General features: G+C 44.9%; 1 protein-coding gene across 3 annotated transcripts in view; it reads left to right on the plus strand.

Moving 5' to 3' along the window:
* Positions 1–2,150: 2,150 nt before the first annotated feature.
* The window catches only part of IPO9 (importin 9), a 46,623-nt gene continuing 30,033 nt past the window's right edge, over positions 2,151–18,740 (plus strand). The window contains exons 1-2 of one of the 3 annotated variants that reach the window (XM_082615058.1): positions 2,151–2,325; positions 6,013–6,121. In XM_082615058.1, coding sequence (XP_082471184.1) covers positions 2,182–2,325; positions 6,013–6,121 — 253 coding nt within the window. In that variant the 5' untranslated portion in view covers positions 2,151–2,181. Of the gene's footprint in view, positions 2,345–6,012; positions 6,122–18,740 lie in introns of those variants that run through there. The other 2 variants (XM_082615056.1, XM_082615057.1) reach the window with 2 other exon arrangements.

The raw sequence follows: 18,740 nt of genomic DNA on the forward strand, positions 1-18,740 counted from the left end.
GGGCCACTGCTGAGCGAGGGCCTCCCACTTGCTGTTTTTTGGGTTTTGGTGTTTTTTTTTAACAGAACAATCTTTTTCTCAAATGAATTCCAGCCCCTGCTGGGTTCCTTTCCTTGTCCCTAACGCACCCGTCCTGTTTCAGGCAGTGCTGCTTGTGTGATGGAATCTTGTTTCTCAAACACATGGCGATCCTCAGGTGGAAGGTGGGCAGGAATCTTTGCAACCCTTTTTTTTTTTTAATTTATTGTGCACAAACCCCCAAACCTGGATATGTGTGTGTGTCTGTGTGTTTATGGTTTTTATCACTGGCCCTCCGTCTTTCAACCTACCCCCCCTTTATATCTGATGTAGAGAAAGTGAGCCGTTGTACATAGTTGCGGTAACAATCATAAAGAGAGCTGGGCCGTGCCCTCGGTTATTAATCTTAAATAACAAAGTGGTTGAAAGTTAAATCCATGCCGGGGCCGCAGAAGAGGCCTTCCTCCATCACTGCCGGAGGCCCCTCACCTGGGCCCTCTGTCCATCAGGCATGTCTCCTCCCACCAACAGTCACCTGTTTGATGCCATTTGCATTTCAATAAAGCTATCTTCTGTGTTGTCCTATAGCTCTCTCCAGCTCCCTCTGTCTGGTTTCTGTTTCCATTTATCTTCTGGCCCGTGCCTTGATCGGGAAGGTCATTTGCCGAACCCAGAGGTAAGAGCCACCTGCCTGAATATCTGATCCTCAGCCCTAAGTAGGACCCTCTCGGCCCCTTTGGTTGAGGGTGGGGTGGGGTCCTGCTTGCAGACTGGACGCAGCCTCCTTCACCAGAACTCGAAACGTCCAGCCCAGACCTCGGGGCTCTTTGAATCCTCCATCCACTGCCTCGATGTTTGAAAACATACCACCCTCTGGACTTGCCTAAGTTTTCTTCTTGGGGTAAAAGTGACTAAACCTCTGAGAAAAGAAGCTGTTCTAATAGAGTTCTGCTTCTCCTGGCCACTGAAAGAAGGAAAATAGGAAGTCCTACTCTGCCCTACTGTGGAACTGTGGCATCCAAAAGGGCATCTTTCCCCTACGAAATTGTGGTGACACAAGCCACCTCTGCCCTCTAGTAAGAGGTGGCAAGTGGGTTTAGAGCTCTCCTCAAAATAAATAATCGAGGAATCATTCTTTCGCAAGAATACTCAGGCGAGGTGACTTAATTCCTGTGGCCAGCTTAGCCTCTGAAGTCTTAGAACTGGGCTAGGAATTGCTAACTGGTTTTCTTTGCCACTTGGGAAGGAGTTATGGTTCTTAGAAACGTTTTCAAGGCACTTAACCTGAACAGCTTACTAAGAAATTTGCTCTGACCCTGGCACTCCAACGACAGCCCCATCCCTGTGCTGCCACGTGCTTGGCCCTGCCCTGCACTGCTAACCCCTCTCAACAATCCTCTCCGCTTGCTCCAGGCTTTAGGAGTGCCTCTGCACCTTGAGCCATGTCCCCGAGCAGCCCAGGATGGCCATATTAACTACTTATCCCTCCACCCTGTAAGGTCCAGCCATAATTTCCCTGGAAAAAAAACTTTATACTTTCTCAGCTAGTAGGACTTATTCTCAATAGGACTTGTAAGCACTTACTCTGGATGGAATTCCCTTTCCCACGCTGCTCTCTCCTGGCCAGCCACAGTCCAACCTTGAGGTTGGGTTCATCCACCTGAAAAACCAATGGACTCCCCACTGCCCAGTCCACGCAGATTCCTTCTCCCGACCTTTGGATTCCTGAGGCTAAGAGATGAAGACTCTCACTTGTTTCAGGGCAAAAGCGGTTGGTTTGAAAGAGGAGCTAATTCCGACCCTCTCCTTAAAGCCTCGTCCACCCATCCCCATCCCACCCTCTCCTGACTTGGTACCTTACGCGTGAAGGACCCGTGCATGTGGAGTCACAGGTCACGAGCTGCGCTCCCGGCAAGGCTGCCCAGCCGCCGTTAAGCCGCAGGAGAAACCCCACCTCCTGGCCCCCCGGCCAGGTTCCTGCGGAGACGGTGCAGTTCTCGTCCCCGCGGCAGGTGGCGCTGTCTCCGGAGGCTCGGGCCGCGGCCCCGCCCTCGCGCGCTTGCCCGGCCAGTGCGCAGGCACGGCCTCGCGGATTGGCCGCGCGCAGGAGCCGTCCGGCGGCGGCGGGTTGGGCCGCGGGGCTGGCGCGCGGCGCGGAGCAAGATGGCGGCGGCGGCGGCAGCTGGTGCGGCCTCCGGGCTGCCGGGGCCGGTGGCCCAGGGGCTGAAGGAGGCATTGGTGGACACGCTCACCGGGATCCTGTCCCCGGTGCAGGAGGTGCGGGCGGCCGCCGAGGAGCAGATTAAGGTGCTGGAGGTGACGGAGGGTGAGTGAGGCGGGCCGTCGCGAGGGCGGCGGGTCTGGGCCGCGCTGACCACTGGCCGCGCTTCGGCTGGAGGCTGGACCCGGGGAGGTCGGGGGCCGGGGAGGCCTGGGGCCGCTGGGGCCCGGCCGGGCGGAGCGCGGGGCCGGGGGCGCCGGGCCGGGGCGCGAGGCCGGAGTGGGGGCGGGGGCTGAGGCGGGGGCGCGTTCTCCGCCGGACGGCGGGCCTGGGCGAGGCTGTCAGCTGGGGGCCCGGCGGGGCCTCCGCACGTTTCCCCGGGAATCAATCACGCCTGTGCGGCCGCCTCCCCTCCCCGCCGCGTCCCCGCCGGTTTTCGGAGCGGCCGGCACTGTTCGGAGGAGCCGATCGTCCTTTGTCTTTGTGTCTTTGTCCCCCTCCTCCTATTGGAAGCTTGAAAGTGATGGAGGAGAAAACAAGCCGTTGGCTTGAGGTTGTCCTTCAGTTCCTGCCGAGCGGGCCTTTCTCCTGGCCCAGGGCAGCCACGCTCCGAAGAGCATTAGATCCTGAAACAGGAGGAGGGAAATCCGCTCGGGGTTTGTGTCAGGAATACGTCTGGCCTGTCGGGGCTTCGCTGGCAGAACTCCAAACCTGCGGACTCCTCCAGCTCAGCAGGACGGTCCCACCACCTCTCAGAGTGTCCGTAGGACTTGGCCCGCCTATGGACTGAGGGGTTTTATTGAAAAGAACTTAAGACAAAGCTCACTTAAATTTAATTTTATATTCTCCCGCGGCATGAGAGAGTTCTTGAAGAACTAAATTATCTCTGTTGGAAATACGTTGAGATTTGGGCTCTAGCAGGTTAAGGACCATTGTGAAGGCCCAGTTGTCGTTGTCATTGTCTTGTGAAATGTCAGATCCTATAAGAGGAGCTGTGCACAGATTGACCTGTAGGAGTTATTACAGCCTAGTAGGCGAAAGTCCTTTATTCACGCTGCCGTCCCTGCCGCCCTTGGGTGTGAAGGAGCAAGGGTGACAGAGCAGAGGAACCTCACCACATTCAAGTTGCTACTAGAATAAAGTTGAAGGTCCGGTACCTTCCCTGAGCGACACCCAGGGTTCCCGGTGCCCCAGGCATAGGTCCGGTGCTTTCCTACAAAAGGTGAACCTTCGCTCGTGTTTGAACTGTCCAGCAGCAGCTCCGATTGGGCTCTGATCCCTTTGACGCTAGCCAACACCATGGTCTCATCTAGGCAAAGTCAGTTATCATCTTCTTGAGATCTTCTTGAAGTTCTACTCTCCTGCTTCATCTTTTTGGGTCTCAAAATAAGAAATTAAACAGAAGTACAGAATTTTGCATTTGATCTAGGCCACTGATGGGAATAGATTCTCTCTCTCCCTCTCACACACAGACACACACACCCCACACACACACCCCATACCTTACCGGGAACCTGCTACCAGTGTGCTGTGAGCCGTGGAGAGGCTTTGACACAGCAGCCTGCTGTTGGTGACCCAGTAGGAAGGCATGTGACTCACAGGTTTGGGATGTGATGTGCAGGGCTGAATCAAGTCTGTGGAGTTGAATGTGGTACTTTGGACCCTTTGGGGGTTGTTTGTGTTTTTAAATAGTCTAATTTCTTTTGTTTTTTTTAAAAACTGTAGAAATCCACCCCTTTCAGTAACCTCTTTTTGAGATGGCGGATGGTGATCCGTTCCTCAGATACAGTACCTTGCTTCTTTCCTGTCCTCCTCTTGTGGCCTTTCACAAGTTGTTTTTTGCCATGGGGTCCAGAGTACCGCCTGTCTTCTCTTCAGTCTGAATGTCACACATTTCCTTTGCGCGGCCCGTTTCTTCTCCTTTAATGAAAGCAGAGCACGTGCCTCCCCAGCCCGGCTTTCGCCAGCAGTCTGGCCTGAGGAAGCACGCAGGGCATTGCTCCCACTGTTAGAACACCCTGCAGGCCTAGGCGAGCAGCCGTTCTTGCAAGTGAATGAATCTTTTCCACTCCTTTGGAGTTGCTTCGTGTTTTCATTTTATCCTAGTAGAAGAAACCTTGCTTTCTGGTCCTAGGAAACACACTTCCTTAAAACTTGGAGTTGATGGGGAATCTGGGAGTTGGTGTCTGTTATTATGTGTGTTCTTTCCATCCTTCTTTGGTTCCGAGAGGCCCAAGATTGGATGACAACCAGATCTGGTTGTTTCTAGTCCCTCTGTCTCCTCAAATAACCACACTGTCTTTATGAGCCTTATTATTGCCTCGCGTGGGAGACTGGTCCCAGCCGATCCTTCAGATTAACCCGTCTATTCCCTTTGACAAAGGGAACAATTTCTAATTTAATTTGGGGGGAAAGACACAGGTCGGCTGTCAACTCTCTGTTAAGTGGACAGATAAGAGAGGTTGCCGTGCTCTGACCAGATTCTGGAGTAGGGGAGATTTTAAGAAGCAGTTATCTTAGAAAACGGAGGTGCTGGAGCCCAAAGGACATCCAGGTCATTCGGTCTGCCAGCTGGTATTTTCCGGGAAATAACTTGCCCATTGTCAGTTACCATGTTTTCCAGAATGGGAACCTGTCCTCTTAAGCCAAGAAACGGTGCGTATGTCAGAGATCCATCTGACTCGTATAGTGGGCTAATTCTGAAAGGATGAAGATAGGCTATGCCCACCAGCCTGGTGTCCTGGGATGGTTTTCTTAAGTCCCTGTGCTTGCTGTTTTCCCTAGTCACGTGGAATCTGAGGGAAACCCAGCAAACCTTTCTGACTAGTGAAAGCCTATCTCACAGGGCTAAGTGGCAGAGGAGATGGTGCCACTAGCCACCTTCTTCAGACAGCACTCACATCCTAAACTGAGAAACTTATTACTTGAAAGTTGGAGGTTCCTCTGCTATACAGTTTTCCAACAGATAATTGGTACCCTTTTGTTTCCTTAGGAAGACTGAGATTTTGAGTTTTATCAACAGGGTTTGTAGGAGTTTAGTTCTACCTCAGTAAAGTAAGAATTAGTCTTTTTGATCTGTTAGAGCATTCTTCTAATTCCATTTTATTTAGTAGGTGGGATCATATCAAGCATCTTATAAACACGGTAATTAAAGAGGATAGTTTGTGAACTGCCGAAGGTCTCTTACGTCAAAGTCTAATGTTCTCTACTCAGCTTTATGAGCTCTTTTTTGGTGACTTATTACAAGATCATGATTTTTGAGAATGTCAGCTCTTTTTTTTTTTTTGGAGTATTTATGCTTGACTTTTTTATATCTTAGAATGAAGTTATTTCCTTTTTTTTTCTTCTCTGTTTACTGTCTTCTGAGAGCAGCATCACCGGAGTGGTGGGATGTGTTGCTTTCGTTCTGAAGCTTTAATTCTCCAGGCCAGCCAGTGTAGCAGAGACTTTCTTATATGACTAGATTTAGACCCTAGGTCATTTTCTTCTTTTAGTTATTTCTTTTGTGTGTTAGAAGTGAAGACATTTGGCCTTGACTTAGTCTTTTCTGTCTTGCTCCCGGCAGATATGTCACACAAGATACATTTTTTCTTTCCTCCCACCACCATTATATTGAGCTGGGGAGGGGGGATTATCTCTCCCTCGCTTTTCCTGACATCCGACGCTGCCGAGATATCTGTGTTGATTCCCCATCTTAGGTGCCTAGAGAGATGATCCTGCTGGTGGAAGTTTGCTTTCTGGTTCTCATGGGCGCTTTTCTGGCTCTCTTCCAGTGTAGCGTAAGCACTGTCACCTGCGAAGGGAGCCCTCCAGGATCCAGACGCACTCCTGGGCGTGTGGCGGGCACTGAGCCGAGCGGAAGGCGGCCACGCTCGGAAAAAGGCCAGTGGTGCAGTTTTCTTTTTCCTTTCAGCTGTGGTTTTGTGAAAAACCCTGTGAGAAAGGGGGACTTCTCCAGAGCTCTCCTCAGAACTCCCTCCTTCCCAGCCAGTCCCTGTCCCCAATTCTTCCTAGTAGGAGCCTTCCTGACTGTCCAAGCCTCATGTCTCCAGTCGACCCTTAAGACCAGGAGCATGTATTTCTCAGCTTATCCTTTCTCCTCCACGCTCTCCTTTGGATCTTCCCTTCCCAGCCAAGTTATAGAAGGATCGTGTTTTTGCCAAGTGGGGTGAAATGAGAGAAAGAGGAGTGAGGAAAACCAGAGAGGCAGCAGAGACTAAAAGGCCAGAGAATGATTAAGGAGACAGGCAAAAGATTCCTTAGGAAGTCAGAGGCTACCATTTTGGGTTGGATTAAAGGTTAATCCAGAACCACTTAGAGTCAGGGTACAAACCCAGGGTACAGGGTACAAATCGAACAGGTCTGTCTTTATTCACCTTGGGAAAGGGAACTAGAGAAATTAAATTTCTTAACGAAAATGGCTTTAGAAAGCTAACTTCATACAGCCCACTTGAGAATGTCCCCCTTTGGCCTAACTTCATAGATTGAATCTTAGTTTAATCTGGAATTGGTCCTTTTCAAGCAAGACAGAATAAAACAGCTCTGTCTGTCTATGTCTCTTGTATTTTCCCTCCCTTAATCATCCCAAAGTAAGTTATTCAGCTGTTCTTTCTAATGCTTTCTAAAGAAATTGTTAATTTCAGAAAAACTGGAAATCCCCCAACACACACTAAAATATAAGTACTTTTTTCTTTATGGATATACTTAGTTATACTTCATCAAAAAATATTGTATGATCTCTGTTAAGTGAATATCTGTATATAGGATTTTTCCTACTTCACAGAAGTCATCAGTGTATAAGGCAGTGGTGTTGATCAGAGTTAAAGTAAGTCAGAGAACTTGAGGGTTTTTTCTGGCTTTTCATCCTATGAGTTTTACAGAGCACAGAGTTCATCACCTGCACACCACCACTGTCACGTCTTGTCAGTGATGCTTCATATAGCTTTTAAGTAAATTAAAATTAAACTAACTAAAAATAAAATTAAATTTTATGATATGAAACTCTTTTATGGCGACTGATATCCTGTATTTCTAATGGGTATATGGTCTAGACAGACTAAATTAGGTTAAATAAAATAATAATTGATATTTTCCCTCATATCTCTCTATAACCTAATGCACATGAGCTCTTTGTCTTTGAATTTGGGGGGTTTCCAACCCAGAGTTGATCATGTCACTGTTTTTGAAACTCCGGGAGCCTGTAGGGAAGAAAATCTATTCTGTTTATCCATTCTGTTTTAAAAATTTGTCTTTAGATGATACTCTTTGAAGGTTTTCTTTCCCATTAAAGCTTTTGAACAGAGAATCATGTTTTTCGAACTTTCGAGCTTCTAGTTTCCTACGTGGAGGAAATAAACTTTCAGAGAAAATCCATTCTGTAATGCTTGTTGTGGGTATGAATCCCCTGGCTGACTTAGGTTTCTGGGCTCCCACATGGATCTTAATCTTCTGATGATCTCTCCCTCTCACCATCTTTTACAGTCTCAGTGATGTGTGAAGCACGGTGATTGGTGGAAATTGGGGTGTGATCTCTGATAGGTTCCTGACAAGAGGAATTTAAACATTATGTTATAGAATGAAGAGCTCCCAGTTATTGTGAGATCCTCACCAGAGCACGACCACCTCCTGGCGCTCAGATGGAAAACACGTATTCACACTAAGCTTTTCTTTAAAAAGAGTGAACTTGAAGTTCTCAGGTTGATGAGAAAGGACCCCTGTGTAGAGTTTGCCCGGTCTTCCTGCTGTAATGACTCTTCTGGTCGTTGGGAGTGTGGACTGATGGAGAAGGCCTGCTTCCTTCTCCCTTCTGTGAGCCTCGGCGCGGACCCGACAGCAGCATCTGTGCTTATTGGGAGGAAATTATTCAGATTGGTTTAAGCTTTATAGTTTCCACTCATGTTTCAAACCCTCCTCAAAAAAGTCCTATTTTATACCTCAGTATCTTTTTCGCACCTTATGATTAAAGATTTTGTTTATCTTGATCTCATTACTTTGTCCCTGTAGTGATGATCCAGAATTGTACTCTTGGCAGGAACATTAAAAATGCATATCAGAGTGCTCCATGCAAACATTATTGAAACAGTGCTGTAAAAGAAAACACTGCGTGGCCTAGGTAATTTGTGAATATGTTGATAGTCATTCTGAAGGACCTCATATAGGCTCACCAGAATTGGTTGACAGTACCCAGGGAGCTGAGGCTGGGTAGACAGTGACATTCTTAGCAGACTTAGGGCCATAAAGTTAGCATCCATTGTCACATCACGTATCTGAAGTCAAAGGAAGTCTGGGAGCCTTACAGAGCATTACAAGTGCTCTTTCTCTCTCTTTGTTTTTTTGGTTTTTTTTTTTTTTTTTTGGCCACGACATGCTGGGATCTTAGTTCCCTGACCAGGGATGAAACCCATGCCCCCTGCAGTGGAAACTCGGAGTCTTAACCACTGGACCGCCAGGGAAAACCCCGCACATGCATTTTTGAGTGCTTTTTTCCATTAAACTTGAACATTGGTTGGTATCCAAGAGGTCTTCCTAAATTATGTCTGACTCATCTGTGTTTTAGTCCATTTGGAAAGTTGATTCCCATATCTTTGGGTTGTAGGCACCTACTGTTTATTCTGTTAAAAATGGGTTTTTTAGACTTACCAGAGGCTGAAGTAGCCAGATTAACCCTAAGAATTAGAATGGATTTCAGTATCTTTAGAGGTAATTCTGCAGGTGTGAAGTGTTTGCTTGCGATTTAATCACTTAACAAATGCTTTAGAAAGAATGTGGCGGCTTTTTCGGCGGTCTTGCGAAAATTCTCCTTTGCTGAGTGACATGATAGGTGCCGTAAGGTTGTATCAGTAACTGAAGCTTAAAATAAGGGTGTAATAAGAAAGAGTTAAGAATCTTAAGAATTCAGTAAGGTAGCATAAATTAAAAATACAAAAAATTAAAATATAAAAAACAATAGCCTTCATATACACAAACAGTGAAAGGTTAGAGAATATAATGGTGGTTTTTTAAAAAACGTTTACAATAGCAACAAAAAGATTAAATACTTAGGAACAAAATTAACAGGAAACGTGCAAAAACCTATTAGGGGAATCTTTTTAAACATTCCTGAAAGCCTTAAAAGCAGACATGAAATGGAAAGGTGTGCGCTGTCCTTGGATAGGACAACTCAGCCTTCTAGATGAGTGAGAAAGGTTGATTCTGAAGTTCATAGAGAAATAAGCTTGGAAGAAATAGCTCCAAAAACACCAAAAAAGGAAAACTGTGAGGAGGGACTAGTTCTACCAGACATTAAACCGTTATGTAAAGCCTCTATAATTAAAATAAGCAGTGCGGCACTGGCACACAAATAGGCAGATAGAACTGTGGAATAAAATAGAAAGTCCAGAAGTAGACACGAGTAACTATGGAAATGCAGTATTGATAAAGGTGGCATCTCATATCATTGGGGTAAAGATGGACCTTTTAATAAAGGTGCTGGGACAATTGGGTAGCCGTTTGGAATTAGATCAGTATCTCACACCATACAAAAAAATTAGCTTCAGGGCTTCCCTGGTGGCGCAGTGGTTGAGAGTCCACCTGCTGGTGCAGGGGACACGGGTTCGTGCCCCGGTCCGGGAAGATCCCACATGCCGCGGAGCAGCTGGGCCCGTGAGCCATGGCTGCTGAGCCTGCGCGTCTGGAGCTTGTGCTCCGCAACGGGAAAGGCCACAACAGTGAGAGGCCCGCGTACCGCAAAAAAAAAAAAAAAAAAAAAATTAGCTTCAAATGATTAGGAATCTAAATATTTAAAACATGAAACCATAAAAGTTTTAGAAGAAAGTATGGGTGAATTTTTCCTTATCCTTGGCATAAAGAAATGCTCTCTAACTATGACTCAAAATCCGGAGGCAGTAAAAGATTGATAAATTTGACTACATTAAAATTTTAATTTTCGTGACAAAAAACACCATATAAAAAGTCAGTACCAACAAACAAAATTACACCTAGGCCTATCATATTCAAACTGCAGAAGACCAAAGACAAAGAGAGTATCTTGAAAGGAGTCAGAGGAAAATAGTACCTTACCCATAGAGGAACAAGAATTAACAATTACATTGGACCGCTCTTCAGAAGCCATATAAGCGAGAGAAGAGTAGAGTGAGATATCTCAAGTGATGATAGAAAAATATTACCACCTAGAATTCTGTATCCTCTGAAATCAGCCTTCAAAACTGAAGACTTGGGCTTCCCTGGTGGCGCAGTGGTTGAGAGTCCGCCTGCCGATGCAGGGGACACGGGTTCGTGCCCCGGTCCCGGAGGATCCCACGTGCCGCGGAGCGGCTGGGCCCGCGAGCCATGGCCGCGGAGCCTGTGTGTCCGGAGCCTGTGCTCCGCAACGGGAGAGGCCACAGCAGTGAGAGGCCCGCGTACAGCAAAAAAAAAAAAACTGAAGACTTTCTCAGACAAACAAAAATTGAGGGACTTCATTACTAGCAGACCTGCCCTGCAAGAGATGTGAACAGGAGTTCCTGAGAGAGAAGGGAAATTATACATTAGAAACTTGGACCTCAAAACAAGCTCAGAAGAAATAGAGATGAAATTTTTTTCAGTCAGAAGACAGCTGACAAAGTGAGAGATTTTCACAGCATATACCACAGACAAAAGGATAATATCCTTAATATATAAAGAACTCTTAAAAATTGAGAACCAAAGGACCAAAACCTCAATAGAACAATGAGGGGGTGGGGCATGGACAGAGAACTCACCCCTCCTCCTAAGTGTCATTAAGAAGGCATCAAGGGCTTCCCTGGTGGCGCAGTGGTTGCGAGTCCGCCTGCCGATGCAGGGGATGTGGGTTCGTGCCCCGGTCTGGGAGGATCCCATATGCCGCGGAGCGGCTGGGCCCGTGAGCCATGGCCGCTGAGCCTGCGCATCCAGAGCCTGTGCTCCGCAACGGGAGAGGCCACAGCAGTGAGAAGCCCGCGTACCGCAAAAAAAAAAAAAAAAAGAAGGCATCAAACACACACAAATAGTGTAAAGTCCCTCAGGATTTAGAGAAATACAAATTAAACAACATCAAGATATCATTTCTCCTCCATCAGACTGGCAAAATTTTTAAAGCATGTTCTGTTGGTGAGGTGGTGGAGAAACACTTTTTTTTCTTTTTTTTCTTTTTTAAACTTATTTATTTATTTATTTTTGGCTGTGTTGGGTCTTCGTTGCTGCACGCGGGCTTCCTCTAGTTGCGGCGAGCCGGGGCTACTCTTCATTGCAGTGCGTGGGCTTCTCATCGCGGTGGCTTCTCTTTGTTGCAGAGTACGGGCTCTGGGCGTGCAGGCTTCAGTAGCTGTGGCACACAGGCTTAGTTGCTCCGCAGCTTGTGGGATCTTCCCGCACCAGGGCTCGAACCTGTGTCCCCTGCATTGGCAGGCGGATTCTTAACCACTGCGCCACCAGGGAAGCCCTGGAGAAACACTCTTTAACAGTGCTCGTGGGAATGCGCATTGGTGCAGTCCTTCTGGAGGGAAATTTGGCCACCCCTGACAACACTACAAATGCACTTACTCTTGACCCAGCAGTCCCACTTCTGGGAAAACACCCTGAAGATACACATTTAACAATATAAAAATACATACTGAACACTATTATTGACTGCAACAGTGTTTATAAAAGCAAAATGATTGGAAGCAATCTAGTTGCCCATATATAGGAAGATGGCTGAAAAAAGTATGTGTATCCATACAGTGGTGTATTATGCAGCCGTAAAAAAGAATAAGGAATCTTGAGGAACTGTTTTGGAATGGTTTCCAGATTATAATGTTTTTTTGTTTTCTTTGTTTTGTTTTTTTTTTTTGCGGTACACGGGCCTCTCACTGTTGTGGCCTCTCCCGTTGCGGAGCACAGGCTCCGGACGCGCAGGCTCAGCGGCCATGGCTCACGGGCCCAGCCGCTCCGCGGCATGTGGGATCTTCCCAGACCGGGGCACGAACCCGTGTCCCCTGCATCGACAGGCGGACTCTCAACCACTGCGCCACCGCGGAAGCCCCCAGATTATAATGTTAACTGAAAAAAAGCAAAGTGCAAAAGAGTGTAATATACTACTTTTCTTGTAAACAAGAGGATACAAGAAAATACACATGTATCTGCTTGTTCACGCAAAAGAAATACAGAAAAGATAAACCAGAAACTGATTGGTCACCTACATGGAGCTGCTGGGGAAAGGATGGAAGGAAGTTAGTAGGGATGAGGAGGGAGCATATGCCTTTTTGTGTAGCTTTAACTCTGGAATCATAATAAAGTTTTACATACCCCCCAAAATAAGTAAATAATTAAAACCAAACAATGGAAGGGTGCAATTAGTAACAAATGAACCTAACTGTATTACAGATGAACAGTGTAACTACTACTAGGCGTTGTGGGAGGAAAGAACTAACCTAAGTAACTATGGAAAACAGTATTTTGGTGTTTGGTTTTTAAAATTTTCTTTATCTTTGGCTGCGTTGGGTCTTCGTTACTGCTCACGGGCTTCCTCTAGTTGTGAACAGGGGCTATTCTTCATTGCGGTGTCTGGGCTTCTCATTGCGGTGGCTTTTCTTGTTGCAGAGCACGGGCTCTAGGTGCACGGGCTTCAGGAGTTGCAACGCACAGGCTCAGTAGTTACGATGCACAGGCTTAGCTGCTCCGCGGCATGTGGGATCTTCCTGGACCAGGGCTCGAACCCGTGTACCCTGCATTGGCAGGTGGATTCTTAACCACTGCACCACCAGGGAAGTCCCTGGAAAAAAGGATTTTGACTGCATATTGTAAGACTCAAGTCAAAAAGGACTGTACACAAAAATTGTACTCCAGTTAATATATCTGTTTTTCCCAGGAGTGTTAATAGTTCTGTAATTAGCTTCTGTGTATACTAAGATTGAACAAATAAGTAATTTTACTGTAGATAATGAGAGCCAGATTTATCACTATCAGAGAAAGCATTACAAATAAGGAGGACAAGCAGGGTGAACCTTGAGATATTGGATTGGCATTCGCGTTATCAGTAGATCGATGGATGGATTGGCAGGCGGATGGACGGACAGATACACGTGTAAGCGTAGGTTAGTATGCATACATACATGTCGTGGTGCTGTTCTCTGAGAGGGCCTAGGAGCAGTGACGTCCCAGAAGCAGTGAGCACACGTAGCGTCCAGATCTTGATCTCTAAATAGCATTCTCCACTAAAAAGCACCAGGGCTCCTTGGAGGAATAGTTGGTTCCAGGGTTTAGGCAGAGAAAATACAGGGTGAGCCTAGACTATCCTGTGATAACAGCATGTAAGGAAGGGCTTGAAAAACGATGGGAACATGTGGAAAGGCCTGTAAGAAGGTGTGCTGGTGGCCACAGTGGAACAGCTGGGCAACAGAACAAATAATGAGAGTGTTGGGTTAAAACTCATGGAGTGGGGCTTCCCTGGTTGCGCAGTGGTTGGGAGTCCGCCTGCCAATACAGGGGACACAGGTTCGTGCCCCGGTCCGGGAAGGTCCCACATGCTGTGGAGCGGCTGGGCCTGTGAGCCATGGCTGCTGAGCCTGCGCGTCCGGAGCCTGGGCTCCGCAACAGGCGAGGCCGCAACAGTGAGAGGCCCGCGTACCGCAAAAAAACAAAAAAAACAAAAAAACCTCATGGAGTGAAATGAACAAGCATGGGTCCACATGGGTCGAAATAAATGAAGGAGACAGGACAGTGCTTCCTTACAAAAGAATTGGAAGTAAGTAGTAAGTGTAAAGAGAATAAGAAATACAAAAGCGCCACAGGACAAACAACACAGTAATTGTTGCAGGCAGGATCCACAGATGGATGCTAAAATCAATCAGTGGGTGTTTGAAGAGAAACAGGATATGAACATAATCTCAAAGTATCTCTCTGAAGATTTTTGTCATTTGTAAAGGGAGAGACAGTACCTTTATAGTGGAAAATCCAGCAGACCCCACATTACCAAGTGGTCATGGTTAACATTACCAATAAGAAAATTTATCAACATTATGATACGCTAAGGACACAGCATCACTTCCCTGATATTCTTGCCGAAAATGAATGACCTCAATCTGATCATGAGGAGACGTCAGTCGGATGAACATCAAGATGTGTTCTACAAAATACTGACCATTACTTATCAAAAGTGGTCGGGTCATAAAAAACAAGGAAAGAATAAGACTGTCACGCATTGGAGGAAACTACTTTAAGTCTAAAAATTATTTCAAAATTAAACATTAAAAAAAAATAGGCATAGGGATTTCCCTGGTGGCGCAGTGTTTAAGAATCTGCCTGCCAATGCAGGGCACACGGGTTTGAGCCCTGTTCCGGGAAGATCCCACGTGCCACAGAGCAACTAAGCCCATGCACCACAACTACTGAGCCTGTGCTCTAGAGCCCATGAGCCATAACTACTGAGCCCGTGTGCCACAACTACTGAAATCCGTGTGCTTAGAGCCCGTGCTCCACAACAAGAGAAGCCACCACAGTGAGAAGCCTCTGCACTGCAATGAAGAGTAGCCTCCTCTCGCCGCAACTAGAGAAAGCCCGCACGCAGCAATGAAGACCCAACGCAGCCAAAAATTAATTAATTAATTAATTATTTAAAAAGGCATAGATTATTTTCAGTAGTTTTTCACCTGCTTACCTGGATAAGCCTTGAACATGGAACATTGCCTGGAACAACTTTTTCCTGATATTAAGCTTTTGTATTGCATAAATACCCTTTGGATGGCTATTTCAGTGGAATCTAGTTGTGATAGTTAGCACTTACCATGGAAAGTAACTTTAGTTACATCGATAAGAAAGCCAAACAATGTACTCATGATGGAACAATGTACTCATGATGGGCAATAAAAATAATAGCACAACAACTGATTTTTTTTTTTTACGGAATTTTTGTTTTTCTTGTGATGAAAACTTTTAAGATCTAGTCTCAGCAACTTTTCAAATATGCGACACGGTATTATTAGCGGTAGTTGACATGCTGCACGTTACTTCCCCATGACTTATTTATTTTATAACTGGAAATTTATACCTTTTGACTCTCTTCACCCATTTTGCCCACCCCCCATCTCCAGCTTCTGGCAACCACCAGTGTGTTCTCTTCGTCTGTGAGCTTGTTTGTTTTGTTTGTTTGTTTGTTTTAAATTCCACATATAAGTGAGATCATATGGTATTCGTCTTTCTCTGTCTGACTTACTTTACTTAGCATAATGCCCTCAAGGTCCATCCGTAGTGTTGTAAGTGGCAAGATTTCATTCTTCTTTATGGTTGACTAATATCCTATTTTTTGTGTGTGTGTGTGTATCTGTACTCATACATATACATACATACCACGTACGTATTCTTTATCCATTCACCTATCGGTGGACACTTGGGTTGTTTCCACATCTTGGCTATTATAAATAGTACTGCGATGAACATGAGTTGGATATATCTTTTTGAGTTAGTGTTTTCATTTTCTTTGGATAAACACCCAGAAGTGGAATTGCTGCCTTAAATGGGAGCTCTATTTTTAATTTTTTGAGGAACCTCCATACTGTTTTCCATAGTGGCTGCACCATTTTGCATTTCCATCAACAATGCACAAAGGTTCCCTTTTCTCCACATTCTTGTCACCACTTGTTATCGCTTAATCCTTTTTTTTTTTTTAATACTTATTTACTTATTTGGTTGTGCTGGGTGTTAGTTGTGGCAAGCAGTCTCCTTAGTTGTGGCTACAGGGCTACTTAGTTGTGGCATGCGAACTCTTAGTTATGGCATGCATGTGGAATCTAGTTCCCTGACCAGGGATCGAACCCGCACCCCCTGTCTTATCCCCTGCACCTTCACGGAAGTCCCGTTATTGCTTATCTTTTTGATAATAGCCATTGTGACAGGTGTGAGTTTATCTCATTGTGATTTTGATTTGCATTTCCCTGATAATTAGTGTTGTTCAGCATCTTTTTCATGTGTCTGTTGGCCATCTCTAGGTCTTTAGAACAGTGTATATTCAGGTCCTCTGCCCATTTTAAAATCCAGTTGTTTTATTTGCTGTTGAATTGTATGAGTTCTTCATATATTTTGTATATTAAACCCTTAACAGATACATGATTTGCAGATACGTTCTCCCATTCGGTAGGTTTCCTTTGTTGTGCAGAGCTTTTTAGTTTGATGTGGTCCCACTTGTTTTTGTTTTTGTTGCCTTTAATCTTGGTGTCAAATGAAAAAAAAATCACCAAAACCAATGTCAAGGAACTTACTGCCTATGGTTCCTTCAAGGAGTTTTATGATTTCAGGTCTTTTACATTCAAATCTTTAATCTATTTTGAATTGATTTTTGTGTATGGTGTGAGATAGTGGTCCAGTTTCATTCTTTTACATGTGGCTGTTCAGTTTTCCCAGCACCATTTGTTGAAGAGTCTCTCCTTTCCCCATTGTATATTTTTGGCTCCTTTGTCATAAATTAATTGACTATGTATGTGTGGGTTTATTTTTACGCTCTCTATTCTCTTCCATTGATCTGTATGTCTGTTTCTATGCCAATACTACACTGTTTTGATTACTACAGTTTTGTAATACAATTTAAAATCAGGGAGCATGGTGCCTCTAACTTTATTCTTTCTCAGGATTGCTTTGCCTGTTTGGGTCATTTGTGGTTCCATGCTGATTTTATTTTTTATTTTTTAAATTTTTTTTTAGAAGTGGGAATTTTTAATGTAATGGTAAAATTGTAAATAGTCACAATATTTACAGGAACAGTTTGGCTGTACACAACCATAAAAAGCATTTATCGATTGCTTGCTATGTATCAAACACTCTTGTTAGTATATATATTAGCTCACATAATCTCATACCAATTCTGCGGTAGATACTACTACAGATGATATACAAATGAGAAAAATGACGTAGAGGATTTGTGACATGGTTAGTGAGGGGCAAAACCAGCTTTCTAACTGAAGCAGCCTGACCTCATCGTCCCACTTCAAAATTAGTAGTCTGTTGCCCTGATGGGAGACGTTATTTATTTATTTATTTATTTTTATTAGTTTCTTCTTTATAACAAAGTGAATCAGTCATACATATACATCTGTTCCCACATCCCTTCCCTCGTGCTGATTTTAGAATTGTTTGTTTTGTTTCTGTGGAAAACGCCATTGGAATTTGGATAGGGATTGCCACGGCAGCTCAGGGCCCAGGCTTTAACCCCACTGATCACAGCTCTCAAGTGGGATGGTGAGCCTGTTGTAACCTGTGCACCTGCCATGACCAAGCAGTTCTGAAAGCTGCTGTCTGTTCTCAAAAAAGTGCTGTCCAGTAGGAAGAATGTGAGTCACATGAACGTTTTAATCATCTAGTAGCTAAAGGGTAAAAAAGAAACAGGTAAAATTCATTTTTAATACTGTAATCATTTAACCAAATGTATGCAGTGTATTATTTCAATACGTAATTGATATAAACTTTACTAAAATATTCCACAGAATTTGGTTTCATACTGCGTTTGCAGTCTGGTGCAAGTCTTACATTTCCAGCACATATCAGTTCTTGGAGGCCGCATTTCAGGTCCTCAGTAGCCACTTGTAGCTGATGGCTGCCATATTGGATCACGCAGCCCTGGAAGGCAAGATGTGAAAATTAGGGTGTGCTCTCGGTCTTACGTTCTGCTTCCTCTTTTCACAAATATATATTTGATAATTTACTTCTTTGCAAGTATAAATTAGATCTAAATTCAAACTTTTTTTCTTGTGGTAAAATACACTTCATATAAAATTTATCATCTTAACCTTCTTGAAGTGCATAGTTCAGTGGTATTAAATACATTCACATTGTTGTACAGCCCTCGCTGCCAACTATCCCCATTTCTTCTTGTAAAACTGAAACTCTATACTCGTTAAATAGTAACTTTCCAGTTCCCTGTCCCCCAGCCTCTAGCAGTCACCATTCTACTCTCTGTCTTTATGATTTTCACTACTGTAAGTACCTCATGTAAGTGGGTACGTACGTACTTGTCTTTTTGTGACTGGCTTGTTCCATTTCGTGTACTGTCCTCAGGGTTCATCCATCATAGCAGTTGTTTTAGCCTATTGCAGAATTTCCTTCCTTTTAAAGGCTGAGTAGTATTCCATTGTACATATAGACCACATTTTGCTTATCCATTCACCTGTCGATGGTCACTTGGGTTGCTTCCACATTTTAGCTATTATGACATATGCTGCCGTGAACATGGCGTACAGATAAATCTCTCTTCAGGACACTGCTTGCCCATCTTTCGGGTGTATACCCGTAAGTGGAATTTGCCGGATCATATGGTAATTCTATTTAAAACATTTTCAGGAGCCACCACTGTACTGCTCTCCAGCGGCTGCACCCTCTTGCATTCTCACTGACAGTGCACAAGGGTTCCAGTTTCTCCACATCCTCTCCAATGGCAGTTTTCTGTTGTTTGGGTGGTAGCCATCCTAACGTATGTGAGGTGGTACCTCAGTCTTGCTTTTCATTTCCCTAATGATTAGTGATGTTGAGCATCGTTTCATGT

This window comes from Mesoplodon mirus (assembly GCF_964341445.2).
Source record: "Mesoplodon mirus genome assembly, chromosome: 3".
Classification (NCBI taxonomy): domain Eukaryota; kingdom Metazoa; phylum Chordata; class Mammalia; order Artiodactyla; family Ziphiidae; genus Mesoplodon; species Mesoplodon mirus.